The sequence below is a fragment of the Misgurnus anguillicaudatus genome, chromosome 16 (assembly GCF_027580225.2).
Source record: "Misgurnus anguillicaudatus chromosome 16, ASM2758022v2, whole genome shotgun sequence".
Classification (NCBI taxonomy): domain Eukaryota; kingdom Metazoa; phylum Chordata; class Actinopteri; order Cypriniformes; family Cobitidae; genus Misgurnus; species Misgurnus anguillicaudatus.
The window spans coordinates 11,880,537-11,896,318 of NC_073352.2; the positions used below are offsets into that span (position 1 = coordinate 11,880,537).

General features: G+C 37.4%; 1 protein-coding gene across 6 annotated transcripts in view; it reads left to right on the forward strand.

Annotated features, from left to right (window-relative positions):
- enox2 (ecto-NOX disulfide-thiol exchanger 2) overlaps positions 1-15,782 on the forward strand; it is a 360,171-nt gene that overhangs the window by 183,890 nt on the left and 160,499 nt on the right. For all 6 annotated transcript variants that reach the window (XM_055178988.2, XM_055178987.2, XM_055178984.2 and 3 more), the window contains one exon: positions 1,131-1,274. In XM_055178988.2, coding sequence (XP_055034963.2) covers positions 1,131-1,274 — 144 coding nt within the window. The remainder of the gene's footprint in view (positions 1-1,130; positions 1,275-15,782) is intronic.

Consider the following 15,782-nt stretch of genomic DNA (forward strand, 5'->3'; position numbering starts at 1 on the left):
ACCTAATGGAAAATATCATACTTTCCGGACTTTAAGCCGCATCATTCAAAAATGCGTCATTAAGACGTAATAACATATATAAGTCACAGTGGACTATACGTCGCGTTTATTTAGAAAATTATTTCACAAAATCCAAGCCGAAGAATTTATTTAAACAAAAAACCATAGCATACAGAACTTACCTGGAAAGTTGAATAGGCAAAATTAACCGAACAAGCCAACTAGCGTGAAGTTCGCATACTCGTCATTCCACATTACAGAATCCATTAAATTACATAAATACAGAAGCAGCATATAGCGGACTCTCGCGGGTGTAGACGGTAATGTTGTCTCTTGCCTCATAAATGTCAAAATTAATTCATACTGATTAACAAGGCGCACCTGACTATAAGAATCAGCACCAGCCAAGTTATGAAAAAAAACGCGTCTTAAAGACCAAAAAATACGGTAGTGGAAATATGGATTGCCATAAAAACTTGTCATTGGCGTTTTTTCTTAATTGACGGGATAACCCGTCAATGGCGGGGATAAAGGTAATAATATAGGTGCTTGAAAGGTTCTTCACAGCAATGCCATTAAAGGTGGAGTCCACGATGTTTGAAAAACGCGTTGGAAAATGAGACAGGCCGACTACCAAAACACACTTATAGCCAAGCAAATCAAATCAAATGCCGGGTTGCGTATGTGTGGGGCGGGTCTATCAACAGAAGGTCCAGATTCTATTGGGGTAGGGGCGTGTTTGTTTAGGTGACTTCAAATACCAACATTGGCTTTCAAACATCATGGACTCCGCCTTTAAAGAACCATTTTTGGTTTCCCAAACAACCATTCAGTCAAAGGTTCTTGAAAAAACATTTATTTTCATACCTTTTTATAATCTAAATAACCCTTTTTACTGGAAAGAACTTATTTTAAACAGAAAGGTTCTTCAGATGTTAAAGGTTCTCAGAAATGGTTATTCTAAAATACCTTTAATTTTTAAGAATGTTCATTTTTATCAGTTAGTGTTCCCTGTGTGTTGTGTAATGAGATCGAACCCAAAACGGTTGCACTGCTAACGCAAAGCTCTACCAACTGAGCTACAATTTAAATGAAGTCAGTTAACCGAGTTTATTTGTTTGACTCCACAGGACTGAATCCATTGCCCTTTGACCCCACCACGAACAACGAACCCCTGCAATTCAACGGCTCTAATGGGCCTCTGGTTCCGGACTGTCCTCTGGAGAATGGAACAGAAAACGGCAAAAAGAGGAAGAGACCCAACCTTCCTCCAGGTAGATTTAATAACTCTACAGTCTTCAACTACGTTCACGTTGTTATTTTTACCATTACACTTCCTGTGACCTTCAAATTTGAGAGGTCAAAGCCTGAGGTCTCTGTGAGATGTTCACTTCAAATGTTCTCATTCATTAAAACCAAAGAATGAAAACCTCAGGGAAAAGGTTCAGTTTTTTAATTGTAACTTAGAAGGTAATATGACCGTAAATGAATGGATGCAAATTAAATATAGGATTTTTTGGCCACACGCCTATTATAAAGCCAGACCGGCCTCTTGCATCTGCTGGCCTCCTTCAAACTCTGGATAGATAAGTAACGGCATGGGAATTGTACTAACCTTTTCAAAACAGGTTAGCTAAATCGAATGGAGGACCTATTTATATTCATGCTAATGTTAATGATGTGCTAATGAATTGAATTGTGAAATGGGTCTTGGGAAGGCTACCTTATGTTTCAGGTTGTCAAGGAGAATTAATTGGATCAGATTAATTGTTGATGTTAATAAGCTAGAATTTCTCGCTTGGCATATCGAATATGTATTTATCGGTGGTACCACATTGCAAGCATTGTGGGAGCGAATGCTTTACTTTGGCACCACATAAAAGGCGCTTTATGCAAGAGACTCGACTTAATTTATTTGAATCTAATTAGCACACGTCTACTAATAAAAACAAATGTTAGCTAACATAACCATTCCCACACTATGAAGTAGTCAATGTCTTACATACTACATCACAGCATATTATGTGTCACTGTTTCATCAATCGCATCCTTTCAAAACAGGTATTTTTCTATGATGAGGACGATAATGAAGACATGTAATTCTAAGATCTAACCATCACGCCTTTATGTGCTTTCTCACATAAATGTCATCTCCATTTGAAGTCGTCCGCTGTGAGCTCCAGACCCTTGATGGTCATTTTTTTCCTTTGGAGCACTACCGACATTCAGGGCTTGAAGTGAAGTCTGATTAGGGATAAATGCCAGCAAGTGATGGTGAGCAGAGCTTCTCATTGTGGTGTTCATCCATAGAATTAATACAAATGGAAGTGAAATGGGCTCATATTGTGTTCTGGCCATGGTGAAGAGCTGCTTGCGCAGATCAAAGCTACCCAGCGAGCTTCAGATCAAAGCTTCCTAGCGCTAATCTAATCTGCCTATTTCAGAAAGCTTTTTCTTACCGCAAGGACGTCATTGGAGAAGGGCTACGATGAGCTGTATTCACCGTACACTGAATATTTAGACACTCTGGAGTCCGGCTGCTAAAATCACAGTTAGATCCTGCTGAGGTTATTAAAGGGCTTTTTATGACATTTTATTGCATTTACATTTCTGCATTTGGCAGGTGCTTTTATCCAAAGTGACTTACTTAAGTGCATTACAAGATATACATTTTAATCATCATGTGTGTTCCCTGGGATCGAATCACCAACCTTTTGCGCTGCTAATGCAATGCGCTGCCACTGTTATTATTTACAGTAGGTGTAGAACAGTGCACCGGAAAATGTCAAAACACATCAGTTATAAATTAAAATAACTGTTGCTGCCTACCTTTTATAGTTCCCTTGGAAATCGTTTTTATTTTTTCCAAAATTCCGTTTTATTTATTCTCAAATTCTGTGTTTTCTGTTTTCATTGTTCTGGATTCTGGTTTTAATGGTTAAATTCAATTTCAGTATTCAGTTTTAGTTATTACGTTTTATTTAAAATTATATATTGGACGATATATTTTGGCTGTCAAGGTACTAAAATGTACTACAACCATGCTACTGATAAGCAACCAAATGTTGCTTTTTTATCATAAGACTATACTCATCTGATACTGTACCTTTTTTGTCTGCTTAGTCTTAGGCATTGAGAAAACTTGCTTGTGCTCTGATGAGGCAACACTTGTTTGCAATGCATGACTAGAAACGGACATACTTTTCTTTCCGTCCAATATTACACAGATGGAAATGTTTCTGTGCATTTCTGTCCTTTTATTTGCTGATTAATGGAACCATGTCAAAAAAACTGGCTTTTGAAAATGAGTTATAATCGGTTTTAGAAATGATTGAATACAAAATTTGCCAAATTCCGTGATATTCCGCATTGTAGACAAACTCCTTTTTTTATGATTCCATGATTGTATGTTTACCAAGTTATAGTTTTACCATTAAATCATTCTTGGCATTTAGGCTATGTTTACACAACAATGATGTAGTAAAAATCTGAAAAGACCCCCCATTTAGATGGAATCTGATGCGTTTGCGGGTTCGCACCCGAGTTCGGAAAACAGTGTTAACCTCATCTAAGTGAAATACGGACTACCGGCACATCCGGGAGCTTGACTGTAAATTTCGTCACCGCCCCTTTTTGGGGAAAAAAAAACAGACCTTCCATTGACTTCCATTCAAAATAGCGGAACAAAGCAACGTTTTTACACAGCCGGCAGGCGTAAATAACTTATGAAATCACTCAGATTAAACATTTTAAGTAATTATCTGTCCACCCTGCCTGCCATAGAGCGCGAAAGATACATTAACACATTTAATTTGGTCAATATAAAAACATGTCCCTTTCATTCTCACAGCGTCAAATTTGTGTAACAACGCCATCCAGTGATTGCTGGAAATATCGCTAAGCCAGTTAGCTGTATGGCTGGACGGAAAAGTTCACTCATTACTCTAAATATAAAGACATAATATATAAATACGAAGTAACTTTCAAATACGAAGTAAAATCATTCACTTGCTTCCCTGTTGACTCGATGAGGTACGAGTAAATGTCCGGTTAAGACACCTCTGGCCAATAAGGAGCGTTGTTACACAAATTTGATGCTGTGAGAATGAAACGGACATGTTTTTATATTGACCAAATTAAATGTGTTAATGTATCTTTCGGGCTCTATGGCAGGCAGGGTGGACAGATAATTACTCAACATGTTTAATCTGAGTGATTTCTTAAGTTATTTACGCCTGCCGGGTGTGTACGAGCGTTGCTTTGTTCCGCTATTTTGAATGGAAGTCAACGGAAGGTCTAGTTTATTTTCCCCCAAAAGTGGGCGTGAACCTGTTCAGAGACATTCTATGATGTTGCGCCGGTTGTGCGTATGGACCCAGATGCGCACCAAAAGTGCTAATGTAAAACCGACCCTAGTTTTTTTCAATGTTTTTTTTTAATAATCTAAATACAGACAACCTGTGCTACATTAGTACTTTATGTAATTGCAAATGCCATCAAAACTTTTATTTGCAAACAAAATATTGATTCAAAATGGAAAAATTGTAAATTTCTACCATTTTATATTTTAATAAAAAAACATATTGCGAGAAAACGCAAAGCACAGTTTCAGAAGTTATCTATATCAGAAATAAAATATTTTTGCTGTCCTTAAGGTTTACCAATCAAATAAATAATTATAAAATAGTAAAATATTTGCTTTTATAGATTATTTCTTGCACACTCCCTGCAACCTGTCTGTTACCCCATTTTTTTCAGTGCTGCCATATATTAGTCCCCACAGGATTTTGCAAAGTTTTTTCATGATTTCTGCAGCAAAAAAAAAAAAAATGAATTTACGACGACTTTATTCAAATTTTGCATTAAATCGCAGGGATTTTTTTGTAGGTTTTTTTTTAACTAAAAAAGTGCCTTGAATTAACAAGCACAAGTTTTTTTCTTTCTAACTACTACACATGTGAAAACATTAATCATGGACTCACAGGTAAACCACAGACAATATTCAGTATACATTTTTATGAATGAAATGTTGACATTTATTGTAATGAATTGTTCTTTGAAAAAAAGAGACTATGGGGTCTTGAGGTCAGAAAGGTTTCTGACCTCAAGACCCCATAGTCTCTTGTTTTTCAAAAAACAATTCATAACAATAAATGTCAACATTTCATTTCAAATAAAAATAAAATGCACTGAAATTCAATAAACAATGCATTAACGTAAGAAAATGACAAGAATCCATCATAATAACTGCATGCACAAGTAGTCTCACACAGTCTATTTGACTTATGAATCATTTCCGCTATATAAATTAGATCATTTATAGCGGTACTCACATTACATGCTCTTACTTTAAAGCAGCACACTCTTACTTTGAAGCGGATAGAGCATCAAGTGTGGACGTCATATAACGTGTATTGGGTCAAATTTTGCTGAAAATCGCATAAATAGTCCAGGAGCTGATGTATGATAGTGTATTTAAGCATTCTAAGGTGAATTAGGAAAACTGTAGGCTAGTGTTGTCACGGTACAAAATTAATGCAAAAGTAATGCAACGTTGCACAACTTTAAATTATTTTGTGGAGTTCAGTGACCCTGCATTAGCGTTTGTTGCTACTCGCTTCGTCTTGTTTCCTCTGTGAAAAAGTTTCCGACTGACAACTTGTCAAACGGCGCATCAGTTCCGGGTGGACCCGGTTCTGTTGTGGTTCCGATACTTTAAAAAAAATGGTACCGATGACTTTTTTATTTTTTTGTATCGGCTTGGTACTGAAGACCCGGTATTTTGATAATCCTACTTTAGGCAGAAACAACTATTTTTTTTTAGAAATGATAGCCCACCATAGAGCTCAAAGAAGACAAAGTCGCCTCAAATAAATGTGTAGGTGAACACAGCACATCCTAGCATTGTTCACTATAGGATTACCAACGGCCTACGATGGCGGAGTCTGCTAAATTAGCTCACCTCAATCTGAAAAGGTCAACTGCCCATTTAGTCATATTGATATAACATTTCGTCAAAAGTAAATCTGCAGGAGATGCAGTACAGTAGTATATTGAATGTCACAGCCTGTAAATTGAAAGTAAGGACTGTGGCGTGTTATGGAAAAAAATCATACTGTTAAATTAGGGCGTGTAGAAGTTAAAGCCGTGGCCTTTTATTGAGTTTTGAGCTCATGCACACAATGCAATATTGAACTAGGATCGCAACACAATTTGGCCCAACCAGCATTTCCTGTCTACTCTCTATATCGTCCTTGAAATTCAAGTGCTTACAAATTCAAATTACAAATTGCTCAGTATAATTAGCGACTGTCTGAATTGTTAGCCTTTGATTTTACCGAATCACGAGAACGTTCCGGTGAATCTTACAATGCTTCATCTCTTATCGCTTTCCCACCGCTGTAAATAGTCACAGCGCACGTGTCTGCTTAGCAACCGGGAGCTACTTAATGGGGTTTCTTTAAACAATAAAAGCAGTTTTCTTTCCTGGCCTGTCATTATTCCGCTCTCTTATCCGGCGTGACCGTGCCTGATCAATCCGCTCCCCGATGGAAACGTATCTGAATGATGAAAACTCGCAGCATCTGGAGCATAATGCATTCAGGCGCTCTGATGTCCTCTGGCAACACAAGACAGAGTTTCTCCTCCGAGGAAAGGAGCTAATGCAGGGGCGTGGACTTAATTAGCAGCCATGCAGATTCACTCTTGTTAAGGCATTATAATGGATAGATTCATCTCATTAGCGCTGGCACTCCAGATGACATCCAGCCCATCCCTCGTGCAACCGGCCCCCGATGTTGATGTTTTCGGATAACGGATGCACGGCGGAGAACGAGTGGGCGAGGATCTCTGGGTTGTTTACGGCACAACCCAAACTCCACCCGAAAACTACCGGCGGCTTTCAGCACCCTTAAAAGAATAGTTCGTATTTTGGTGAACGGTTCCTTTAATTGCATCCATACGCTTTTTTTGATGTTTAATAAACTAAATAGTTACAATTGTTTTGCCATGGTTAACACATTGACTCATTTGCAGCTTACATACAATAAAGTGCATTGACTGCTCTGCCCACTCAACAGATGCGAGCACAATGCAATAGCAGCGCTTGGTAGCCCATTTGAAAAAAAAAAGAAATTAAGAGATGATCTAAAGACTGCTTGCGAAAATGAGGGCTCTGAATATTTCACGACTTCTGTCTTCATTACAAAACACAACAAGCTTTTTTTAAACCCTCATTTGTATCCTAGTCTCGTTTGCCTGCATAGTACTCTGTTTAGGCCCTGAAGCTTTTTGCCCTATAAGCAGTTTACACTTTAACATCATAATTGATGAGTTATTACAGCCACTTTAACAGCCTCAAGGTTGTAGTTTTCCCCTTAAATGCTACAAAACAATGCAGTGCCTGCTTTACAGATACGGCTGTGTCTGAATAACCTAATGCGGCCAGTTTTAACTAGCCTACTTACCCCTTAATATATTTGAGTGCGTAAAAAGCCAGGGCTGCGTGGCAATTTATTTCATTTTTAACATTGCTAATGACGTGCCACAATGAGTTTTGTGTCATAATGAATCATGGGAAGGTTCTGGTCTTTGTGTTTTACAGGAATTGTGCGTGTGGTGCAAGTTGCACATACTTGCATTGAGTTTGAGTCGGTTAATCGCTGATGTATCTGAGCATTGCTGTCGGCTGCAGATGGTTAACTTCGTCTTTTTGCTGGTAGAGACACTTTTACGGTTTAGTTTTACATGGATGGTTTTGCAGTTTTTGCTGCTATTATTATTACTGTTTGTGACCCTGGACCTCAAAACCAGTCATAAGGGTAATTTTTTAAAAATATATTGAAGTTGAATAAATAGGCTTTTTACTGTATATATACACTCACCTAAAGGATTATTAGGAACACCTGTTAAATTTCTCATTAATGCAATTATCTAATCAACCAATTACATGGCAATGCATTTAGGAGTGTGGTTCTGGTCAAGACCTGAACTCCAAACTGAATGTCAGAATGGGAAAGAAAGTTGATTTAAGCAATTTTGACCGTGGCATGGTTGTTGGTGCCAGACGGGCCGAGTATTTATCTGCTCAGTTACTGGGATTTTCACGCACAACCATTTCTAGGGTTTAAAAAGAATTATGTTAAAAGGGAAAAACATCCAATGCCTTGTTGATGCTAGAGGTCAGAGGAGAATGGGCCGACTGATTCAAGCTGATAGAAGAGCAACTTTAACTAAAATAACCACTCGTTACAACCGAGGTATGCAGCAAAGCATTTGTGAAGCCACAACACAGACAACCTTTAGGCAGATGGGCTACAACAGCAGAAGACCCCACCGGGTACCACTCATTTCCACTACAAATAAGAAAAAGAGGATACAATTTGCACGAGCCACCAAAATTGGACAGTTGAAGACTGGAAAAGTGTTGCCTGGTCTGATGAGTCTCGATTTCTGTTGAGACATTCAGATGGTAGAGTCAGAATTTGGCGTAAACAGAATGAGAACATGGATCCATCACGCCTTGTTACCACTGTGCAGGCTGGTGGTGGTGGTGTTGTAATGGGGTGGGAGATGTTTTCTTGGCACACTTTAGGCCCCTTAGTGCCAATTGGGCATCGTTTAAATGCCACAGCCTACCTAAGCATTGTTTCTAACCATGTCTGTCCCTTTATGACCACCATGTATCTATCCTCTGATGGCTACTTCCAGCAGAATAATGCACCATGTCACAAAGCTTGAATCATTTCAAATTGGTTTCTTGAACATGACAATGAGTTCACTGTACTAAAATGGCCCCCACAGTCACCAGATCTCAACCCAAAAGAGCATCTTTGGGATTTGGTGGAACGGGAGCTTTGTGCACTGGATGTGCATCCCCCTATTCACCATCAACTGCAAGATGCTATCCTATCAATATGGGCCAACATTTCTAAAGAATGCTTTCAGCAACTTGTTGAATCAATGACACATAGAATTAAGGCAGTTCTGAAGGCGAAAGGGGGTCAAACACAGTATTAGTATGGTGATCCTAATAATCCTTTAGGTGAGTCTATAACAATATTTGACCGAACTATCTGAAAATCTCGATTATGAGGGTGCAAAAAATCAAAATATTGAGAAAATGACCTTAAAAGTTGTCTTAGAAGAGGCCATTGTAAAAATTTAAATATTTTTTTATTAAAAACACTCAAAACTTATTTTGAAGAAACTATGACAGAAAAATGAATACATACTAGACTATTAAAGGCGGAGTCCATGATGTTTGAAAGCCAATGTTGATATTTGAAATCACCTAAACAAACACGCCCCTACCCCAATAGAATCTGGACCTTCTGTTGATAGACCCGTCCCACACATACGCAACCCGGCATTTGATTTGATTTGATTGGCTATAAGTGTGTTTTGGTAGTCGGCCCGTCTCCTTTTCCAAACCGTTTTTCAAACATCGTGGACTCCGCCTTTAATGAATTAAATGTTTCTAACCAAAACCTCTAACAGGAATAGCTATGTGATGAAGTGAAACTAAAGGGTTAATAAACACAAACTGATGCGCTTTCTATATAACACACTCTGCATAATATTAAGCCTTATACAACATAAATGTTCAACTATCTGCAAAACTTAAACTAAGTTATGTACTGGATAGAAAGTTTAACTCCTGTTGTGGATGTGCAGCATAACCATAACAGCGAGCTTTAAACGTTTTTATTAATTTTATTATATTAGAATTAAAAACAAATTTTAAACAGCTGCTGTTAACAAAAGTAATAGCATTATATCAGGCAGCAAATATGTGACCAAGTCTGTAAAAACCCAGCCGAAGTACTGTATTCTACATAAAATCATCCTACATAATGTAAAGATCACTCTGTGAAAATATAACCTTGATATCTTTTAAATGTCAAAGATGGAAATTTATGTAAAATCAATGACTGATATCAAACATTAATGCTCCTTATCACATAACTAGATTTTAAGACTTGGATTTCACAGACAGGGTTACATGTATTTTCATGTTTAAGGACGTTGCATGATATATTCAGTGAATCACGCTGCTTTGCTGTAGCCCTTCGGCACCATTAGCCGGCTGTAAGTGGTGCTTCAGAAGTGCGGCATGATGAATCACTATTGATTGGCGTTGATGAGGGGCGGAGCAGATGAACCTGCTGCCCATCACCCTAACACGACTGAGACAAAAGACAAGAGAGGAGAACTACAGTGATCGTATGTGGGTGTCGAGATCAGCAAAAGTTGGCAGCCCTGTCTGTTTTATCATTTCAGTATGTGGTACTAACACATCAACATGCACAACTGAATAAGAACGTATCACTTTGATTTACTGATCTAGGGAGTTGGTGTGGAGAAGCCGGGATGCTTGACTGCTGGAATGGTGGCAGTTTTAGGGGGTGGGATTGGGTCAAAAATTATAGGGGGCATGACCTCTACCCCATCTGAGCCCCCCCCCCCAATAAAATTTAATAAAAAAAAAAACTGTTTATTACAAATAGTTTAACGCAATATTCTTAAATTCGGCTAATATTATAGATCTACCATTGAGTTGGGTTTTGCTCAATATGATGTTAAGTAGTAGATCAGTGGTCTTGCTACAGTTGAATATCTTAAGTAAGAGATGATTTCATGTATCTCAGATGAAACCTAAAATACTACAGTATGTGGAGGACGCAAGATAATCTAAAATTATAATATGACTGCGTGGTGAACCTAACTCATATTTAAGCAACTATCATTAGCTATGTTTTCATCCACGTTTTTTTATGTGCATTTTGGAGATGCGCCTAAAAACGCTTGGTGGAAACGGCGAAATGCTCATGAATTCTAAAAAATGCGCATAAAAAATGTATGCGCATAATTTAGTAGGATACATTTCTTATCTGATAAGAAAACATTCATGCATGCATGAACAACGACTGAACGACTTTAAACGAATAAATTCCTAGAAGCGCATCAAAAAACGTCATGAATTTGTGCGTTGGACGACATAACTGGACTAACTCATCCCACAGCATCTAAAATGCGCTTTTGGAAGTTTAGAAATGAACAGGTAAAGTCTTTTAATCTTAATGATTTAGTAATAGAGGGTATGCACTTGAAGTCACCTTTGCGAAAGTGCCTGTTGTCACGCCCACTGAGTGGCAAAAGAAAGCGCGGCAGCATTTGAGTACAGTGTGAAGTCAGCGAAAACATGGGGAAAACACATCTAAATGGGAAAAAGCTGTTGTGCGATAGACTGTACTAACAGATTAAAAAGAATTCGGAGCTATCATTTTACAGACTGCCAAAAACACCGAAAGGAGAAGTAAAATGATCGTTCATGCCAACGTCCACAGACCACAGGTGGGTTGACAAGTTGCTAGGGTCACTATCAATACTTTCTACTTAAAAGTATTATTTCAAGTATTTGTATTTTATCCGTGTTTTTCTTTGGAAAACATACATTCCAAAGCATATTATCTAGTGCTGGGCAAAGATTAATCGCGAAAAGTGATTTTTTTGCATAATATATGTGCGTGTACTGTGTCTAATTATTGTGTATATTTAACCACACACACATTCATATATTCATTTCAGAATTGTTTTACTTATATATAATTTTTTAAAATTAATTTTTAATATAGAATATATAAAAATATAAATAAATATATATAAACATGTAAATGTTTCTTAAATACATACATGAATGTGTGTGTATTTATTTATACATAATAATTACACACAGCACATACTCATATATTATGCCAAAAATCACTTTTATTTTGTATGCGATTAATCGCGATTAATCTTTGCCCAGCACTAATATTATCATAATTTTTACTCTATTACATTTCATAAATACAAGTTTTTGTTTTACTTTTAATATTTAAGTACATTAACATTACTTTTACTCAATTAAAAGTACACCATTTTAATGTAATTAGGTATTAAATAAATTTTAATATGCAATACACAGTATGATTCTATGCTTTAGAATGTAGTGAAGTAAAATTTTTCCCAATACAAACATCCTAATAAAGCACAGATGCTTGGAAAATGTAACTGATGTAACTAAATATTGTCCACCTCTGCTATCAAGTCCTACTAAATTCAATTTAAGCTGATACTAGTTAGTTTTACTTGCATTTTTGCAGCACCCTCTATGAAAACCAGCCATTTTGTTGAACGTTTGCCACTCAACCGGGTGAGTTCCCAGATAGTCACGTGGAAAAGTGATGTCAATGCATACCCTCTATATTACAGGACGTAGACGCAGATAACAGGTGTAGCCTATAGTGTTTCATCTCCGGCTGCGCACTCTGAAGTGATTATACTCGAAAATGGTTACATAGCTGGGTGATTCTCACGAAAACTTGGTTTTAAACATGTCAAGCATGAAAATGTAAAAATTGCTTAAATTTACTTTTTTCCCCACCAGACATTGAAAAACAAAGTCTGGAGTAAATGGGAACATTAATTTAAAAACTTTTACTTATCATTTAACACTTTTTGTAACATCATTTAAAAAATTAGTCCTAAAAAATCTCATTACCGCAACAGTCAGAAAACATCAACACTGAAATATTTTCAAAATGACATGACAAACCTGAAAGAACATAATTTGGAGATTCTGCGCATGCATTTAAAATCAAAGTATTATGCTTCTATTAATTAAATTAACATTTAATAAGCATCTGTTGCGGTAATGATAATCAAAATGTCGTGTAAGCATTCTGACAAGACAATATTTCAAATTAACTGTAAAAAAATGATCTTACCTGGTAGCCATCTTGAAGTAACTGGTCCATGTGCTTGGTCACTCAAAATCAAACTTTATTAAAATTCTGTATGTGTGCTTAAACTGTTCTCAAAAAGTGTTGCGGAGGATGAGAACATCAGGCATGGACACATCATTTCCCTAATTTTTCTATATTATTATTATACATGAATATTCAGTAAATAATTTTTCTGTCATCTAAAGTAGTCTAGCAAAACATCCATTTATTTTTTTTCTTTATATTTTTGTGTTAATTTGATTAAATTACAACATAACGCATGTTCAAACACAGCTGGACACATTGCGGTAATGAGAATTTCAGCAGAAAATGAGATAACATTTACAATTATAAATTCTTATGTTGAAATCACACATTGTGCAAGGTAGAACACAGTATTGTGTTAATTCTGATGCTTTTTAATGTTACTATATTACACATTTTAAAGCTAAAATCATTAGTGCCGTGGTGTTTCAATGGTTTCGTGAGGATCACCCAGCTAGTGATAAACATTTATTATTATCGTATATAGCTCTTTTATTGGTGTCCCCTTCAAAGATCGCTCTTGAGAAATTTTATGTCTATTGTCCCCCGAACAGTTAGAGGAAATTTATGCCCATGTAGGTCTCTCTTTATTTGTGTTCGTGTGCGTTTTTACTTGTGTAGACGAGTTATAAACTAAGCAAAGATGCCAAAAGATATTACACACTAAAGTTGTGTGTTCTGGGTCCCTGTGACCTTCACCTCACTGATCCCAAAAATACTTGGCTGGGTCTCAAAGCCATGCAAGGTGCCCACGTAGAGAGCATTGATCAACAGATGTTATAAATAGCTAACAAAGTCTGGTCCTCACTTATTATGGTGAAGAATGGACAGGAAAACAATGAATGACATTAACTGCCGAAGCGAACAGCCGTTCCACATTTTGTTTTGGTTTATGTGACGTTTAATGGTTTTCTCAAATAAATCACAATAATAGAGTGATGTGCAAAAACAATTACACTGCAGTCGACCCCGAAAAGACACGAGTGGAAATGTGTAACCAGACCACAAGGATATAATTCTGTTTTTGAATATCTAACTTAGACGGTCTATGAATGACTGTGAGCGATGTGTATGCGTGAACCTAACCGGATCTGTTAACTATTTCAACCATTTCACACACACCTGCAATGCTTAAATGACTATAACATTCTGGATGGTGTTATTACAGGAATAGTTTGACAGTTTACCACGTGACTGTATATTGAGATATAGACCCATAGTATATCAACAGGCTATTGACTGCGGTATTTTGGCCAGGCTGAACACGAGGTCATAATCACGTATCTCAGTGGCTGTGAGATTCTTTGGCATTGTGCCTGTGACTCCTGTGACAGCTTAAATGATCCCTGGCACGCACCGGTCACTGATGTATGAGCTAAACGTTCGCTCACTCCGTGCCGGCCGGGTTCGATCAGTCGCTCTCGTTCCTCAAGCTCACACCGTCCTCCTCAATCCCCTCCCTCAGCGGGGACGTCAGTATTGATCTCAAATTCCTCTGTCATTTCTTTACTGCTTGTGCCCGCGTGTTCGGCTTGTTTATGTAGCGTGCGTGATTGTGATGTGATGAAAGGCTAATGTTTGAAGGAATCCCACCCCGTGGTGACACGTGGCGGCTCTCAGCTGTCTCTGTTCGGCATGTGACATGAAAGAAGCGAATGATTAAATCTACATAACAAGCTGTGAAAAGTTTTCTGTCTGTATAGCTGAGGGGGATCTGGAACATCAATCAACGCTGCCTTTTCCGTTTTATTTCACACGTGTGGTTTGTTGCATTAATGTCGACACATGAATTTCTTGTCTGTTCTGAATCTGTTTGTCATCCTGAGTTTTTATTAGAATGGAATAACTTGCATTGTCTTTAACTGCCAAAGACACGTGTGCACAGGCTATTTGCACATGTTAAAGGGATAGTTCACCCAAAAATGAAAGCTGTCATTATTTACTCACCCTCATGTTGTTTCATACCTGTATACATTTCTTTGTTTGCTGTACACAAATGAAGATATTTTAAAAAGCACCTATTGTCCGATTCCCATTTTTGCTTAAAGGTGCAGTGTGTAATTTTTAGAAGGATCTTTTGACAGAAATGCAAAATAATATACAAAACTATATTATCAGGGGTGTATAAAGATATTTCATAATGAACCGTTATGTGTTTATTACCTTAGAACGAGACCTTTTTATCTACATACACTGAGGGTCCCCTTACATGGGGTCGCCATTTTGTGCTGCCATTTTTCTACAGAAGCCCTTAAAGGACAATTTTTTTTACTAAGTTGTCTCCGACGATGACATGTTTGTCCGGTGGCAGCTACCGTAGCTTCTCTATGTGTTTCAAAAGCGAGAGATGAGCCGTGGACTAAGCCGTTGGTTGCAATTCACAACCTCACCACTAGATGCCTCTAAAATGTACACACTGCACCTTTAAAATGGTTTGGATACAAACATTGCTCAAAATATCTTCCTTTGTGTTTAGCAGAACAAAAAAAAATTATACAAGTTTGTAACAACTTGAGGGTGAGTGATTGAATTTTAATTTTATGGTGAACTGTCCCTTTAAGGGTAACCATGACTTTCAACTTTTACGTCTTGGTCAAACAGCCTTCTGCTGTATTTTCATATATAATGTTAACTTTTCAATATCCAACATCCTACCCAAATTTCCATATTCAGTGAACATGCCGTTCCCCAATCTCTGAATGTCACGGTCACATTATTGAAGTACAATGGGTTGCAAATGCTTGTCGACTTTAAAAGGTTCGAGTCAGAGTATTTATTTCCGAGTCAACTTGTGTATGCTCAGAAGTATGAAATCACTCCTTCTTTATGGAGATACTTAGTGTAGGTGTTATGAATTGATAGGGTGCTAGCACCGCCCCTTTCTGTAGCTATTCTAGCTGAAGTACCTTTACTGAAGCACAGTAAAGACGAAAGCCACGCTGGCAGATTTGCTTATATCTGACCATGTAA